The 13,842-nt window shown below is 46.3% G+C and overlaps 4 protein-coding genes across 9 annotated transcripts; 1 reads left to right on the top strand and 3 right to left on the bottom strand.

Annotated features, from left to right (window-relative positions):
* Positions 1-5,039, bottom strand: LOC131889572 (uncharacterized). 4 transcript variants are annotated; one of them, XM_059238705.1, is made up of 11 exons: positions 4,720-5,036; positions 3,123-3,877; positions 2,930-3,050; positions 2,727-2,848; positions 2,328-2,657; positions 2,101-2,175; positions 1,865-2,034; positions 1,550-1,791; positions 1,338-1,477; positions 767-1,011; positions 1-661 (listed from the first exon to the last, which is right to left on the bottom strand). In XM_059238705.1, exons 2-11 carry the CDS (start codon positions 3,351-3,353, stop codon positions 457-459), a joined length of 1,881 nt encoding a protein of 626 aa, XP_059094688.1. In that variant the 5' UTR covers positions 3,354-3,877; positions 4,720-5,036; the 3' UTR covers positions 1-456. The 4 variants fall into 4 exon arrangements, with proteins under 4 accessions (XP_059094688.1, XP_059094686.1, XP_059094685.1 ...); XM_059238703.1 differs by having other exon boundaries at positions 2,101-2,250; positions 4,720-4,952; XM_059238702.1 differs by having other exon boundaries at positions 1,338-1,791; positions 2,101-2,250; positions 4,720-5,039.
* Positions 5,040-5,355: 316 nt separating this feature from the next.
* Positions 5,356-5,937, bottom strand: LOC131889575 (homologous-pairing protein 2 homolog). The gene has a single exon (XM_059238710.1). It carries the CDS (start codon positions 5,828-5,830, stop codon positions 5,447-5,449), a length of 384 nt encoding a protein of 127 aa, XP_059094693.1. The 5' UTR covers positions 5,831-5,937; the 3' UTR covers positions 5,356-5,446.
* Positions 5,938-6,157: 220 nt separating this feature from the next.
* Positions 6,158-9,804, top strand: LOC131889571 (disks large-associated protein 4-like). 2 transcript variants are annotated; one of them, XM_059238701.1, is made up of 10 exons: positions 6,158-6,436; positions 6,527-6,687; positions 6,759-6,956; positions 7,027-7,359; positions 7,422-7,478; positions 7,535-7,798; positions 7,882-8,257; positions 8,545-8,672; positions 8,736-9,016; positions 9,082-9,804. In XM_059238701.1, the coding sequence occupies exons 1-10, from the start codon at positions 6,330-6,332 to the stop codon at positions 9,646-9,648; spliced, it is 2,472 nt and encodes an 823-aa protein (XP_059094684.1). In that variant the 5' UTR covers positions 6,158-6,329; the 3' UTR covers positions 9,649-9,804. The 2 variants fall into 2 exon arrangements, with proteins under 2 accessions (XP_059094684.1, XP_059094683.1); XM_059238700.1 differs by having other exon boundaries at positions 6,159-6,436; positions 8,733-9,016.
* Positions 9,805-10,269: 465 nt separating this feature from the next.
* LOC131889573 (calcium channel flower-like) lies at positions 10,270-12,389 on the bottom strand. 2 transcript variants are annotated; one of them, XM_059238708.1, is made up of 5 exons: positions 12,028-12,389; positions 11,706-11,904; positions 11,374-11,481; positions 11,063-11,233; positions 10,544-10,685 (listed from the first exon to the last, which is right to left on the bottom strand). In XM_059238708.1, the coding sequence occupies exons 1-4, from the start codon at positions 12,134-12,136 to the stop codon at positions 11,119-11,121; spliced, it is 531 nt and encodes a 176-aa protein (XP_059094691.1). In that variant the 5' UTR covers positions 12,137-12,389; the 3' UTR covers positions 10,544-10,685; positions 11,063-11,118. The 2 variants fall into 2 exon arrangements, with proteins under 2 accessions (XP_059094690.1, XP_059094691.1); XM_059238707.1 differs by lacking the exon at positions 11,063-11,233 and having other exon boundaries at positions 10,270-10,685; positions 12,028-12,380.
* Between the last annotated feature and the right edge of the window lie 1,453 nt (positions 12,390-13,842).

The raw sequence follows: 13,842 nt of genomic DNA, 5'->3' as shown, positions 1-13,842 counted from the left end.
TTAGTCTTTCACAAATACAGAGCATATAACTTTATTTCACGAATGACTGACAATGTGGTTGGAAAGCGGGAGGCATTCTAATTTGGTGGTAATTACAATCTTAAATTCTGATCTAGTTGTACTTGGGTCGAGTAATCGATGATTGGGAACCAAGGGCATGGCTTGGCTCCTGGGAAAAGTTCGTTTTCTACTTCATCTCGCACACTAATAACAAAATATCATGACTCGGAGGAATATGTAATACAGTATTTCCCGACCATTTTGATGCTAGATGGGTGGGTATTGCTTTTGCTAGGAAACGTTGGAGCAAACGAGACCCAAAAAATGGCAAGCAACTTCTTTCAATGCTTTAGAAAACTAAACTAACATCGCTCAATTTGTCTTGGTATGTTTCGGGCTCAGATGACATTTGATGGATGGATCGAACTCCTTCCTATCCAGTAACTTTGACGTCACTTATTGTTCAGAAACTCGGGTCGAGACCAGGGTAGAAGGTGTCCCTGGCAAAGGTGGGTTTCCTGCTCCGGGCGATGTCAATGTCAAACTGGCGATGATGGTTTGCTGACGATTTTGCCGACGACGTCTCTTGTTCAGGCTGACAATTTTGAGGGCTGACACTTTGGCTCGTTGGTAGGCGGTCAACGTGTTCAGACCGAGAAATCTGAAGCAATCATCGTGCGAATGTGAGCAATTTGGAGGGAGCATGATCAAATATTGAAACGACCTTCCAAGATGAATGGGATCAATTAATTTTTAGTTCACTCACCTGAGGCAAATGTATTGTATTAGAAGAGCCGAACCCACGGCCAACATCTTCGCCCAAGGCTCTGAATAGAGCTGAATCACCGTCCAGGATCCCGCGATTGAAAGGGTCATCAAGGTTACGATGGATAGGGTTTGGATCCAATGGCGTGGGGTGAATCCTTGAGTTAGGGAGAACTGAGACCCCTTTTCAACCTTGTAATCCACGTTGCAAACTTTGCAACGCAAAGCATCCGGGTTATCGGCACTCTGGAAACATCAATATCATTTGGTCGAATAATGTTAACATCATCGTAATACTGAGTGAGTGTGAACAATCGTAATGAGGTTCAATGGGAGTTTAAGGTACTGAAGACAAATAAATGAAGCTTTCGTTTAATAGCGATGAAATAAGGAGTTTCGTCCAGGGCGCTTGAAGTAATTGTTCCATATCAGAATACCACCTAATGCTCACAAAAACGATTCGCTCTTTTATGGGACTTTGATTCGAAAGATAAATCGACAAGAAATTTTGAGTGCAACCTACGCTATTAAATGTGCTTAGGATTAAAATTTCAATTTCTTTCGATTCCTACCTCCACCAGCCAACGACGGAGGCAATCATGATGAACCGCACCAACGTCTCCGCGACAGTTACAAGGATTGATCATTTGGCCAGCATCCACTCGGTCATTATCATAGCAAATCCAACATTCCGGGCCTTCATTCTCCTCGTCTGAAATGTTAAAAGAAACCATGCAGATCCGTTGACCCCCCAGATATCGAATGGAGCTTCTGCATTTCGTACCATCGTCTTCATCACTGTTATTGAGGTCACCTTCGACTCTATCCGAACCAGTGCCCAATCCATGTGAGTTCACATGATGTCTTGCGTTGGGAGGGAATCTCTCAAGGATTTTTTTCGGATTCAAACACCACAATTGATCGGGTCGGATGCAGTTCCACAGAACACACGGAAACCACAAGGCCACTCCAATCTCAACCGTACGGAAAATGATATCATGAGTGTTCCGACTTTGGAGGTCCACCCTGAGACAAATGGGACAGATCAAGACGATGGAAGCAGGACTCAAAATTAACGGGAATCAATCCATGATCTTACTTGGTTTTCCAGAATTGCTCGAGGGTCTCGGAGAAGAGAAATCCACATGTGATGATCATCATGAGCGCTTGTGAAAGAAGACCCAATCGGGACTGATGAAGCTGACTGGTGTTGATAGCGTTATCAATGGCTTCAATCGTTCTACTTGGAGACTTTGGCACATGCGCTTGCTAGAGGAGCGAAAATAAACCGACATATTAAAAATGATCCGTCTTCATAGAAAAGAACAGTGTCACCTCTTGAACTTCACAAGAACGATTAGTGTTGACGACATTGTCATTATTAGTTTCTCCCATGAGAGGTCTGGACATCTGACGTTTGATAATGGGTGCTCGATTAGACGAAATCACTCCGGGAACTTTGGATAAAGTAAACCCACCCCTCACCTGTCATGAAACAGAAATAATGTAAGGACCTCCCAACAAACCCCATGCCATGATGATGATGCTGACCTCAAACTTACCTTAAAAAATACCTCCACTCCATAAATGAGAAAGAAAATGACCACGATAAACATTAGTCCCGCGTAACAACCGTTGAAAATGTGGGTGTAGAACTCGCGGTCGTCGTGGTCCACCCAAACCAAGACCAATTCAGCAATGAAAAGACTGTAGGAGATGAGATTGAAAACCAAGAAACCCAAAAAGGACTTGGAGAGGAAACGCGGACGATCCCAGCGGATCTGTTGAAGGTGGAACACCTCTGCCCAAAAGCAAACAATCAAAGAGGATCCTGTTAAGACCAGCGGGTAGTAGGCGGAAAGCAGACTGATGGACAGTTGCGAACTGATAGTCTGCAATATCATGAAAACCTTTTGTTTAGTCCAATATTAGTTCGTTTCATCTTTTTCGATTCGACTTACGGGTGAGGCAAAGTATGCGCCTCGAATGAGACTAGCCGCAAATACCAAGAAGTAAAGCAGTTTTTGCGTGGTCACGCGGCAAGCCTTCAAAATGGATGGATGTTTCTTCATCCGTAAATACTCTGAAAGTAGTACAGTCTCATTTCTTATTCATGTACGTAAACACACCGTTCAATCCAAATCACCCGTCCCATGGCACTTACCCGCATGAATGCACATAACCAGTTGAACGAGTGAGGTGAGAGAAAGCAAGAAGAAGATCGAGGCAAAGGCAACGTGATAGCTAAAGTTGATCCTCGAGCAATCCGTTCCTTCAAATTGTATCTGGAACTAGGCCATAATCAAATCATCCTCCATAACCCATCTCCGTCCTCAAGCCCCTCAATCGCTTCTTACCTGACAGAGACATGTTCCATTGAAGCATTCTCCGTGATTGGAGCATCCCCCTGGACAAGGGACAGCCGGAGTGGTATCGTTCTGGTCGGTCGAGTCTGCCATGCCTCCTTTGTATCGGTGGTAGCTCGAATCCAGACGATCTCGAGGATCTCCGCCGAACAGTCGAGCTCGGAGATGATTGGCCGCTTTGAAAAGAGCTCCTAGGGACACTTCCACCATAGACAAGTCCATGTTGGAAGAATTACACCTTCGATCTAGCAGACCAGACACACTCTTTGACGGTACTCAGGGACCATGATCTCCTCCTCAATCACGAGCGTTCCACAAAAACACCAAGTCAGTCGCTTTATTGATCTCTTCTATTATGGCTTTGCACCTGCTTTGGGATTCCTTGCAGCTGAAATTTGGCCACGAACTCAATTAATGTGCCCAGTGCTCAGTAATTCCCTATTCCACTCGTCGATGAGCTAATATCCTGATAGTAGAGCTACAGATAGTGTGAGCGAGTCCGGAAACGTTCTTGTCGTTGTGTCACTTGGGTACAGATGCACTGAATAAGGAGGATTCGCCAGCACTAGGAGCCTCGGAGCCTCGGAGCGACTATTGTACCATGTGCATGTGTGTGTGTGTGTGTCCGGTGTGTCCTCTCTCCTCTCTGGACTCTCAATGGCGATGGTCCATTTCAGAATGTTGGCTGGATGGAGTAGGGAGCTGAGAGAAAGCCACGCCAGCCACTGGGCGCCGATCTTGGAGGACTGGATAGAAAAGTGAGGAAACGTGAATGAAAGCGCAGCCTTTGAAGACTCCTGGCGTTGACAGAGAGATGGACCAAACATAGAGTGGAATATCGGATAAAAGTACGGATTTGGTATGTCCTGTGGCACTGACAGGCTAAAGGATCCTGCTAAAGGAAGCCCGCTGAGGCCCAGTGGCATTTATCGGCTCATTGGTTTCTCGTTCTGTGAACTATGATCATGAAGCGGAAAGAGAACATCAGAGAGGATTGGATTACTTTTAGTTCTGTGGTGTTCAACAAAGGCCCCTTCCGTTCAAATGAGTGCAAGAGCACTGAAAACGCACTCGTTTCAATCGCTCTCTTTCTCTCTCATTCTGCATTGGTTGGTTCTTTCATAATAAAAACGAGGAAGGGCCTTGGACGCCAATCGTTCAGAATAAATCACACGTACTGAGGAAGGGCTACCTCAAGACAGGTTGACGATCATCTCGGGCGACGATTCATTGAGATTGAAGTTACCTACACTCTTCCCTGTTGAACAAATCCTTGGACCTCCGGAAGCCGTTTATCCGACTACATAATACCACAAATAAATTATTCACAACCGGGGCTTCTTGTATCCAAGGATGTGCTCGTTTATGCTCGTTGCTCCTTAGGCCCTTGAGTGCAAATGTACCCGTACAAAGACATGTCAGACCCGATGGCGAGGGCATGAGACCCTGATCAAGTTCAACTTGAACTCAGAGTACTCCCTTCCTACTGGGAGAAGAGGGTGGTGCGGGTACAATCGAACTGGACTGGAGCTCGTCCCGAGTTGAAATTGGGTACAAGTAGACTGGCTGGCACTTCGAGACAACTCACCTCCAACGAGTACAAAATCATCAGTGGAATACCACACGGAGTGCATGCGTCCTTGGATCTGTCATTGGCGCACTTCAGTTACTTGTTTGAGATATTAACTGTTGAAAGTCGGAACCAGAGCGGGGGTCAATCCGTGTCGGATCCCTCAACTTGCAAAATGATCTCGATAAGGTTTTATGACAACGATAAATAAACACTCGCACTGACAGAATGCTTTACTACACGCTGAGGACTAATAATACAAGAAATCCTTTGTCTGTTGGGCTCAGAAGCGAGATGGACGGTGGGAATGCCGACAATATCGGCCTGATCTTACAGACGGCGATGATGGCCCTCACCGTCATGAGCCATTGAACGAACAGACCTGCTTCGGCTTGGCCATGGCTGATCATCCCATGACGCGAAGTCCTGCCCTTATGAAACCGACCTAGTTCTGTGAGCGATTCGATTGCAGCTCAGCTGGTCTCTTGCTCAACGAGCCAGCCGGCATGAGAACGATTGTTGCTCAGGAGGCAGATGAATGACCCCGGCTGATGGGAAGTTCAGGCCGTGGATGACGGTTTCAGGTTCTGACATTCCCTGCATTCACTGCACTGGGGTCGCCCTCCTGGTTGGCCGAAAGGCTGTCACGGGAAATGATGGATGATGCGGTCGGATGGACCGGATTTTAATAACAAAGCCTCAAAATAAATACAATCAAGAAATAACAACGAGGGTGGGGTAGTGATTAAATGTCCGGGACTTTGGCACCCACATCTTCGTCCGTCTCAATGCCGATGTCTTCGAACAAGGCCTTCTTGGGCTTGGGATAGCTTTCCAAAATGGCATCGGTGATGGAGAGACAAATACGCTTACGCTTCCGCCATTCCTTGACGGCGGATTCGTGGCTTTCTTCCAATTTCCGCTTGTCCTCCCGACTGATCAGGTCTTGCTTCTGCTTGCCGTTGAGCTTCTCCGACACTTTTCCGTCGGCCACCAGCAAGTCCAAGGCCTTTTGAACGGCGGTCTTGCCATGCTCCTTATGCAGATTGAGCACGATGTCATTGGCCGAATACGGGCGGTTCTGGGTCCGTAGATAATCTTCCACGGCGTTTTCCGGGCTTTTGGCCATATCAAAGACCCGTTCCTAACCTGAGAGAGTATTTCTTAACACGACGACCCAACTTTCAAGACACTCCAGAAAATCTGGGAAATTTGGCGCGGCTATCACAATTAAATGCAACCTCGATGTAAAGTAGATCCAAATTATACCACCATTCAATCATAACCTGATTCTTGAATTGAAAAATCCCTCAAGGAATTCAACATTCAGTGGAGTAATGATACTACCACCGGAGTTTCATACACAAATTCACGATGACGGAGTGGTTAAGATGCTGGGGATGGTGGCGTAGGAATTCTCCGAGGTTGCCTATTTTTCAAATGGCCGTTCCAAGATTTCCTTTCATATGTTGTTAGGTTTCGGCGTACTAACCGAGCTGAGCTGTTATTAAGCGTAGTTGGGCGTGAATCCTCCACCATAGATAGAATCTACGCTCGAAAGTAACCCGCGACCAGAGGCGGTCAATTCCGGATTGGTTGTAGAGATTTCGGCTCGCCCATCGAGCGCCATGGCTTTGTCCTTGTACGACTTTCTGCGCGATCCCAACGCCCCGCCCTCGCCTTTCGAAGAGCCGACTGGCCCCCACGCCCAGGCTTCGAACACCCGTCCCAAGGGGTAATAAAGCACTCGAATCGGACCTTGACCTTCAATCACGGCATGCGACACATCTTGTTTCATGTCTGTGTCAATGGCTGGCCATTTCAGATTGCGCGAATCCATGTTTCAACAATTCCGGAGCGACCGTACGGCTACTTTGCCCGTGGCCAAGAAGATGTTGCGCCGTGAACAGCACGATCGAGACCGGAAGAACCAACGGGAATGGCTGCTCGAGCAACGCCGAGGTCGACCCCCACCGTCGAGTCAGGGTGAGTAGGGAACTGATTTGGTCCATGAAGTTGACCATCACAGATTGAGTGACGCTATGATCGGTCGGCAGATGAGGTCGATGACAGTCCTGGTAGATCATCCCCGGCACGGCCGGCTCGAGCTGCACCCGTGGTTAGAGCTCGCGGTGCCCAGGACCGATTGGCCCAATTGCGAGCATTTCAGGCCGAACGGGCCCAGAAACGTCAAGCGGGTCAAAAGGGAATCCGACCCCCATTTCGCGTGGGCGTCTACAAGCTGACCCAAGACAGTAAGTCAGACCAAGATAGATGCCATAGTGAAGACCAATCCCCAACCCTTGGGCTTTTTTCATGTTTCAGTTCAGCAAAATTTGGCTCCAGTGGAAGGCGCTGAGAAGTCAACTTTGAAGAATGTGTCATCGCGTATTGATACTCATCGCAAAGGCGCCCGTCCCACCCCGGCTCGCCATCCCATAGTGTCTACGTCCAGTTCTAAGGCTAAAAAGAGTTTATTTAATAAAAGCACGCCCAAAAAGACCCAGCGTGCCTGGCGAGCGGCCTTGGTTCAGGGCGGTAAAAACTATGTAAATTCTCTCAAGACTGGCCGACCAAAGGCCGACCTAGCCATCACCTCGGTGGTAGCACCCGAATCCGATGTTATCCAATCGGCACCTCAGATTCCCATAAAGCTCGGTAACCGTAAATCCTACAATCTACAGCTCTCATGAAGAAATGACATTTCAATTGCCTTTCAGATCTTCTGACCGAAAAGCAGGACTTGTCCTTGAATTTGATTGCGGAAACCCCTGAAGGTAATTTGAATTTGTAGTGATTGGCTGGGCAAGTCTGATTTTTGGATGTCTCTTAGTCATTACCTCGTCGCCTGTGTCCGAAGAAAGGGAGACCCACCCGGCTCTAAAATCGGCCAAACGACGTCGCTCGTCACGGTTAGCAAATAAAGTTCGACCACCCTCGCCCTTGTCCGAAGCCGTTATTCCCGAAGAACCCGAAGATGATGTTGAAGCAGTGGTATCGTTCAAAACCACCCACCGCGATCTACAAACCCCTACGGAAGAGAGCAAATCGTTTTTGCCTTCTACTTCGCTGACCCCTTTTATTGCCGCTATGGAAGGTAAAATATCTATTCAGATAGATAAAGGCTCAATACCTGGATCCATTCAACGTATTTTCTGTACATTCCTTTGGTGATTTTAGTGTCGAAAAAGCCAGACCCAGTTGTTCCTCCCCCCGTGTGCACGGAAGTGTCTCATGCAAATTTTCAATTTCTTTCGCCATCCGTGGTGGGAAATTTCAAATTTACTGCGACACCCAAGGCTCCTCTCGACAAAGATGGTTTCAAGACTCCAAATATGCGTTCCTTGGGCGGGTCCATAAAATCTCGACGATCTAAGCGCATGAGTGAGGCGTGCGGTCTCATCGACCCCTTGCGGAAAGATGTCCTATTTCAACGAGGATCCAGCAGTGCCAAACGACGTATCCGAAAAGGCCAAGATCCCTACGTCGATCTGAAGGACATCAGTTTCGATGATGTTCCCGCAGATCCGTTCTCACCATTCCACAAAGTCATGCAGTAAGTCGCTCTCCAAGATCCTCGGACAGCCAATGATACATTTTCCCCGCACATTGTCATTCACTCGCAACCTCGATCACGCAATTTCTCATGATCTTTGATGTTCTTGACGAGAGCTCCAAGTAGAGTTCAAGATTTGAATCAGTTCGTTCGACGTTGAGATGTGAAACTGGTGATTGAAGTGAATGAATTGAATGAGTTGGATCGAAATTGTCCTGTTCATAATACTTTGTCGTCCAAAGTAGTCGCTCATCACTTCTCGTTTGTTTGATTTCAATTCACCGCAGGAGTCGCACCAAAACGACCCTTGATCCCATTTTGACGCCCCTGGTTAATCACGGCGGCTCTCCCCAAGTTCAACGCGTCACCCCCATCCCCAAGACACTCGCCATGGAGTTTGAGCAGATCAATCAAGGTATTCAAAGGTCATGGGTAGTTTCTCTTTTTGGTCCGCCTAATCTTAATCATTTGATAGAAGCCCCATCCAATCCGGGAGCGAAAGACGTCAACTATTTTCGGAGTCTCCTGAAGACCGAGACCGACAGATTGGCGGCTTTGTGTTGCCATTGGGAATCGAAATTAGAATCGTTGGCGGCGGATGCGAATTTCTCTGAAGAGACCACGGGTCAGATCCGGTCTGTGATTGGCAAGGCCAAACTCATGTCCAATCGGAAGGGTAGATTCGAACAATTCGCCACGTTGATCGACAATTGCGAGTTCAATCGAGGAGAACAGAAGACCACATGCATGGATTTACAAGTGGGAATGAACTTGTGTTCACATGATGGATTTGCTTAACTGATTTGCCATTCTATTCTCATCAGGGTTTTTGGGAGATGATTTACTTCCAAGTCGAGGATATCGACGAATTATTCAAGGAACTCAATACCTTAGAAGCGAGTGGATGGATGGAAGCGGTTGTGGACCACACCGCCCCTGCCAAGAATGCGATAGGCAAGAAACTGTCCAATAAGCGTACCAACTTGGCCAAGAATCGAAAGGCCAAATCACCCGGAAAGGCTACGGCTGCTCTCAAGGAGCTCATGGCCAACAAACGGAAGTTAATGCGAGATAAAACTCAAAAGAATGGTCAGCCCAACCTGTCGGCAAAGGATAGTCTTCAACCTGTAGACGCAAGCCGAAATTCGCCTGAGAAGGTCTTTGATGGTGGTTTCTTTGCTGTCCGAAGTCCCTTGAGGAAATTGTCGCCCAATCACTGTGGGCCGAACTCGAACCGTAAAATCTCCATGTCGGCCGAAGCAAGAACTCCCAAGACCTCGGGAATCTCGTCCATGACTAAACGAGTGACGAGGTCGAGCCAGAGGCTTTCCTCGCGGCCTACGACGGCTCAGACTCTTCAATTCAACGAAAATGAGGAACCGATGGTCTAAAGTCCTGGTGTCATTTTAGTAACACGTATGTCTTTTTTTTCCACCATCATTCCTTACCCTCTTCTTGAATATTTTTGACCCTTTAATGGAACTATTCTTTGACCATAATTTTGTACTATCTTTCCATTGATATAAAGAAACTTTCAAAGCCTCAAACTCTTCCTTTAAAATCGGCTCACGTAAAGTAGGGTTATTGATCAATTGGTTTTTGATAACGTTTATTTTTGGCTGACTAGACTGGGGCCGAGAATCAGGGGATAAGGGACAACGTGGTTCATTTACGTACTAGTCGATGAGTTTGATCAACAAATTGATTAACATCTAGATCAGTTCAGTTGATCATTTGGTGTTCATCGGTTCGTGATTCGGTTGAACACAATTCAGTTTTTTTTACATGGAGATGTCTAACATGAGCATTCGGATAGCAGTTAAAAGTAACATCTAAACTTCTGAATGAGGGTGGCCAAAAGTGCATCTCTCTCAATCAACAATAGCACTGACAACGTCAGGATCAAATTATCTACGAGTATGCTCTTAATATCACTACTGGCCAGTGGTGAGAAACAAGATCTCCTCCAGCCTTGACAGACTTCTTTGTTGTAAACGAAAGGTAGAAACGGGCTGAGTGCGAGTCAACTGAATATTAACAAAAAATAATAAATACAGTATGGTGGGCAATGACATAAATTAATTGGAATCATGATTTGACTAATGGCAAATGCGGCTCTTTAGTAGAATTATACACGTTTTTATGATGAGGAGGGCACGGAACGTGGCCTACAAGCTTGGAGAGTGAGACATCGTCACTCACTTGATTGAGACATGCAAACAAACAAACGGTGCTAAAAAGGTGTGTTTTTGACAAATCTTAGAAGAGACGCAGGGTCAGGAAGAGCTTTTACGGATTGGCAGGAGCCGCCTCCACATCTTGTACGTGGATGTTGCCCACCAAGCCGGACTTCATGCTATCAGAACGCGTGGCTGAGTTCATATTACTGGGCGGTTGGACATTGGCCATCATCTCTTCCCTCGACGCTCTAAGAAAAAAAATTAAATAAAAGATAATAAATGTGAAAAAAATCGGGAGATTATGGTGAAACTTTTGAACAATGTAACTGGCATTGTAAAAAGATGAAAACCAAACGTGGACGTCATAACTGGAATAAACGCCAATGAATGAACTACTACAATCTACGAACTGAGATGTGATCTAATTAGAAAATCAACACGGCCAAATAATCAATGAGATTTAACAAAAAAGCAATTAATTGAGAGAGGGACATTCTTTAACGTATGGGGGTTGGTGGGGGATTTTGCCTCTCGAGGCATCATTTTAGTGCGAGTCCTTGGCGTTAAGAAAGTGAACTGACACCAAACCATGGGCCACCTTTACATGTAACAAAATGGCGCGTACGTGTTCAAAGAAAATGATATTTGCTGGTGCTCTCTAAACTGGCCCGACTCATCCTTTTAAGGATACTGCATTTGGCCGTATTGGTCTTTGTCCAAGATGGCCGAATCATCGGCGGCATTCATCCCAGTCTCGTCTTGTTGGGCCATGGCGGCCATATCGGCTTGATTGCCCCTGAGAAGAGACAATTAATAGGTTAAATCGCACTTTTTAACAACTTCAATCGTCCTCCTGCCCCTGTCAACTGGAAGTTGGGCACTGGTGGGAACCTGGGCTGACCTACGAGACGGATTAGCATACAAATTCATACTTACTTCTTGCCCAGAAACTGCATGCCAAAGAGCACGGCACAAACAAAGATGGCCACTGAAGCCACTATAGAACTGAAGGAGGTGCACAATAGAATACCGGGAAACGAGAGCCTGGAAATAAAAACGCCTATTCAATTGAGGCACGAAGAAGGTAACCCCTTAGATAACCTTTTGCACTACTGTTACTGTAAAACTACTTTTGTCATCCTTGGGCCCTGTTTGGTTGTATTATCCGAGGACCAATCAAGCCACTCGAAGACCAAGGCTACCTGGCCTTTCATCCATCCTATTCCCCAGAATGTGGCCGCCGGTTCAAATGTTGCTTTTCGTCTTACCCCAAGTAGACGGCCGCTTTTTGCCAGAGCGGTCGCACGTCCATGAAAGTGGAGAACTTTTGCACAAAATCCAGGAACACGCAACAAAAGGGAGCTTCAATGGAGATGACAAGAATGCCCGCCACGATCTCCCACAACCCCGCCACGATGCAAAACGGATTGATGGACACGGCGGCCGACAATCCGAAAAACACGGCCACTGAACCCATTGGATTGAAGGCATCAAGAGTGACAAGCGAAGAAAGAAAGAAGGAAAGAAAGAAAGATTCATCATCAGTCATGAGACACAGGAATAGACAGACAGATTGTGCTTATGCATTACATCCTCCGCCCACCACGCCGGCTCCTTTGCCTGCATATCGCATCCACCAGGGCACATCGCTGTGCGGACCGCCCTCCGCGGGTTTGAAACCGTCCATAAAGGCCTGCATTGTCCTGGCGATCGCCGTCTATCCTTACTGTCCTCGCGGGGTTCTAGCGGGATGGGGGTTCTATCGCCAGATCTATAATGGACCGGGTCCAAGTTTGTTCGGGAGGATTGACGAGCTCTGAGCTCCGTTGGGTCTCGGGATCAATGTGTTCCTTGTGGTCCTGGCTTGTGGTCCCTCTGTCCTTCTTCACTTCAAAGCCAACTTATCCTCTGTCATTGGAAGCTGATCAGTTGGTGTGGCTGACTGCTGCGTGTGTGTATGTGTGTAGCTGGTACAACAGATGCCTCTCTCCTGGCCGGCAGGCCTCTCATGGGCTGATGGGCTGGCCATGGCGTGGGTTTCTGTTTCTCTTCGGAAGAAACAGCGTTGCCACGTGATAGGGCGGTGGGGCCCGATTTCTCATCATGTTCAACACCCGGTTTAAACTGGGGACGGGATTCTTCAGGATTCGTTTGAATTGAATGGATCCCGACTAGAGATTCATTATTTGGGTCCAAGCATGGTCATGATAACATATGCGGTCCATTGAGGCTGGATTCCAACCTCTCTGACCTTTCCAGTTAAGTGAGTCACGCGCGGGGCTTCCACCCGGGCAACGTCATTTCTGGTCCACTCCTAGGCCCATCCAGAGGCCAAGGAGATCGGGTGGTACAAAACTACCGGCACGGCGCCGGGGACTTAAAGGGCCAGAAATCCGGTCAGGGTCGGATCAGCGCTCGTCTTCGGGTTAAGTCATGGCAAATTGGCGTCGAGGAGGCCAGATTCGAGGGAGGTGTCTAACATCCCGAGAATTTTACCGTGTCTACCATAGACAAATATCTATGTACATTATGTTGGACACTTGTGTTTTGGGGCTTTGCGTTTGGGGGGATCACTAAAATATGGCCTCCGAATTCGCCACCTGATCTCTAATCTGTCATCCTCTGGAGAAGCCTGGCACAATTGTCCACACATTATCCACACCAAGACGCAAACGCCTTATGAATAAGATGCATTCAGTTTTCTTATTTTTTACCTAAATCAAAATAAATTTGGGTCAAAATGTATCAAAATTACAATCGAGAGACTTCTTGAAAACTATCAGGCCTGAAGGGGCATTTATTGTTAACCATCTCACATTTTTTTAAAAAATTTGGTCGCTTAAATCAAGGTTGGAAAAGTAAATCGTGATGAAAATATTCGAAACATTTTATTCTTTCATATATATATTCTAAATGATAAAGAGGGGTCAGATCAATAGTTTAATAAATAATTTTGTCAAAATGTTACATGTTATGAAAATCAACCGACCTGAAAATAAGTCATAAAAAGTTTGAAATAAGTTGCAATTTGATTGGTCATTCAAGAATTTTGATTGTTTATCGTTCGATTTGAATTGCTTGATTATTATTTTTTACGAAGTTATTGCTCCTCAGGTTGAGAATTTCCATCTTACCTTTAAGTCATCGAAACATGGAATTTAAAAGCAGTCTTGTACTTTCAACTTCCAAGTTCTGGTTCACATTTTGAAGCATGTTGAAATAATTGTCAAAGAAAAGTGACAGGAATGTTTTGTGCAATCAATATTATAATTGTGTGACAATCTAAGACATGTGTTTACAGACAGTTTATGGTATAGTTTGTAGAGAAACGAAAGAGATGTCTTCAGTAACTTGTTGATACCAACCTACACGTGTATTCTTAGAAAGAGCTGGGCAAAATGAAGA

Source organism: Tigriopus californicus, chromosome 10 (assembly GCF_007210705.1).
Source record: "Tigriopus californicus strain San Diego chromosome 10, Tcal_SD_v2.1, whole genome shotgun sequence".
In the NCBI taxonomy this organism is placed as follows: Eukaryota; Metazoa; Arthropoda; class Copepoda; order Harpacticoida; family Harpacticidae; genus Tigriopus; species Tigriopus californicus.
This window is presented reverse-complemented; position numbering and strand designations above follow the sequence as displayed.

Excerpts from the sequence above, each read along its gene's own strand:
- LOC131889573 (XM_059238707.1), bottom strand. The coding sequence starts at position 12,136 with ATGCAGGCCTTTATGGACGGTTTCAAACCCGCGGAGGGCGGTCCGCAC. Across the intron at positions 11,905-12,027 it reads CGGCGTGGTGGGCGGAGGAT|TGGCCGTGTTTTTCGGATTG; the intron begins GTAATGCATAAG and ends CAATGGGTTCAG. Across the intron at positions 10,686-11,373 it reads ATGCAGTTTCTGGGCAAGAA|AGCGTCGAGGGAAGAGATGA; the intron begins GTAAGTATGAAT and ends TTTTTTTCTTAG.
- LOC131889571 (XM_059238700.1), top strand. The coding sequence starts at position 6,330 with ATGGCTTTGTCCTTGTACGACTTTCTGCGCGATCCCAACGCCCCGCCC. Across the intron at positions 6,957-7,026 it reads CTACAAGCTGACCCAAGACA|TTCAGCAAAATTTGGCTCCA; the intron begins GTAAGTCAGACC and ends TTCATGTTTCAG. Across the intron at positions 7,479-7,534 it reads GATTGCGGAAACCCCTGAAG|TCATTACCTCGTCGCCTGTG; the intron begins GTAATTTGAATT and ends GATGTCTCTTAG.
- LOC131889575 (XM_059238710.1), bottom strand. The coding sequence starts at position 5,830 with ATGGCCAAAAGCCCGGAAAACGCCGTGGAAGATTATCTACGGACCCAG.
- LOC131889572 (XM_059238702.1), bottom strand. The coding sequence starts at position 3,353 with ATGGACTTGTCTATGGTGGAAGTGTCCCTAGGAGCTCTTTTCAAAGCG. Across the intron at positions 3,051-3,122 it reads ATGGAACATGTCTCTGTCAG|ATACAATTTGAAGGAACGGA; the intron begins GTAAGAAGCGAT and ends GCCTAGTTCCAG. Across the intron at positions 2,658-2,726 it reads GCGCATACTTTGCCTCACCC|ACTATCAGTTCGCAACTGTC; the intron begins GTAAGTCGAATC and ends ATGATATTGCAG.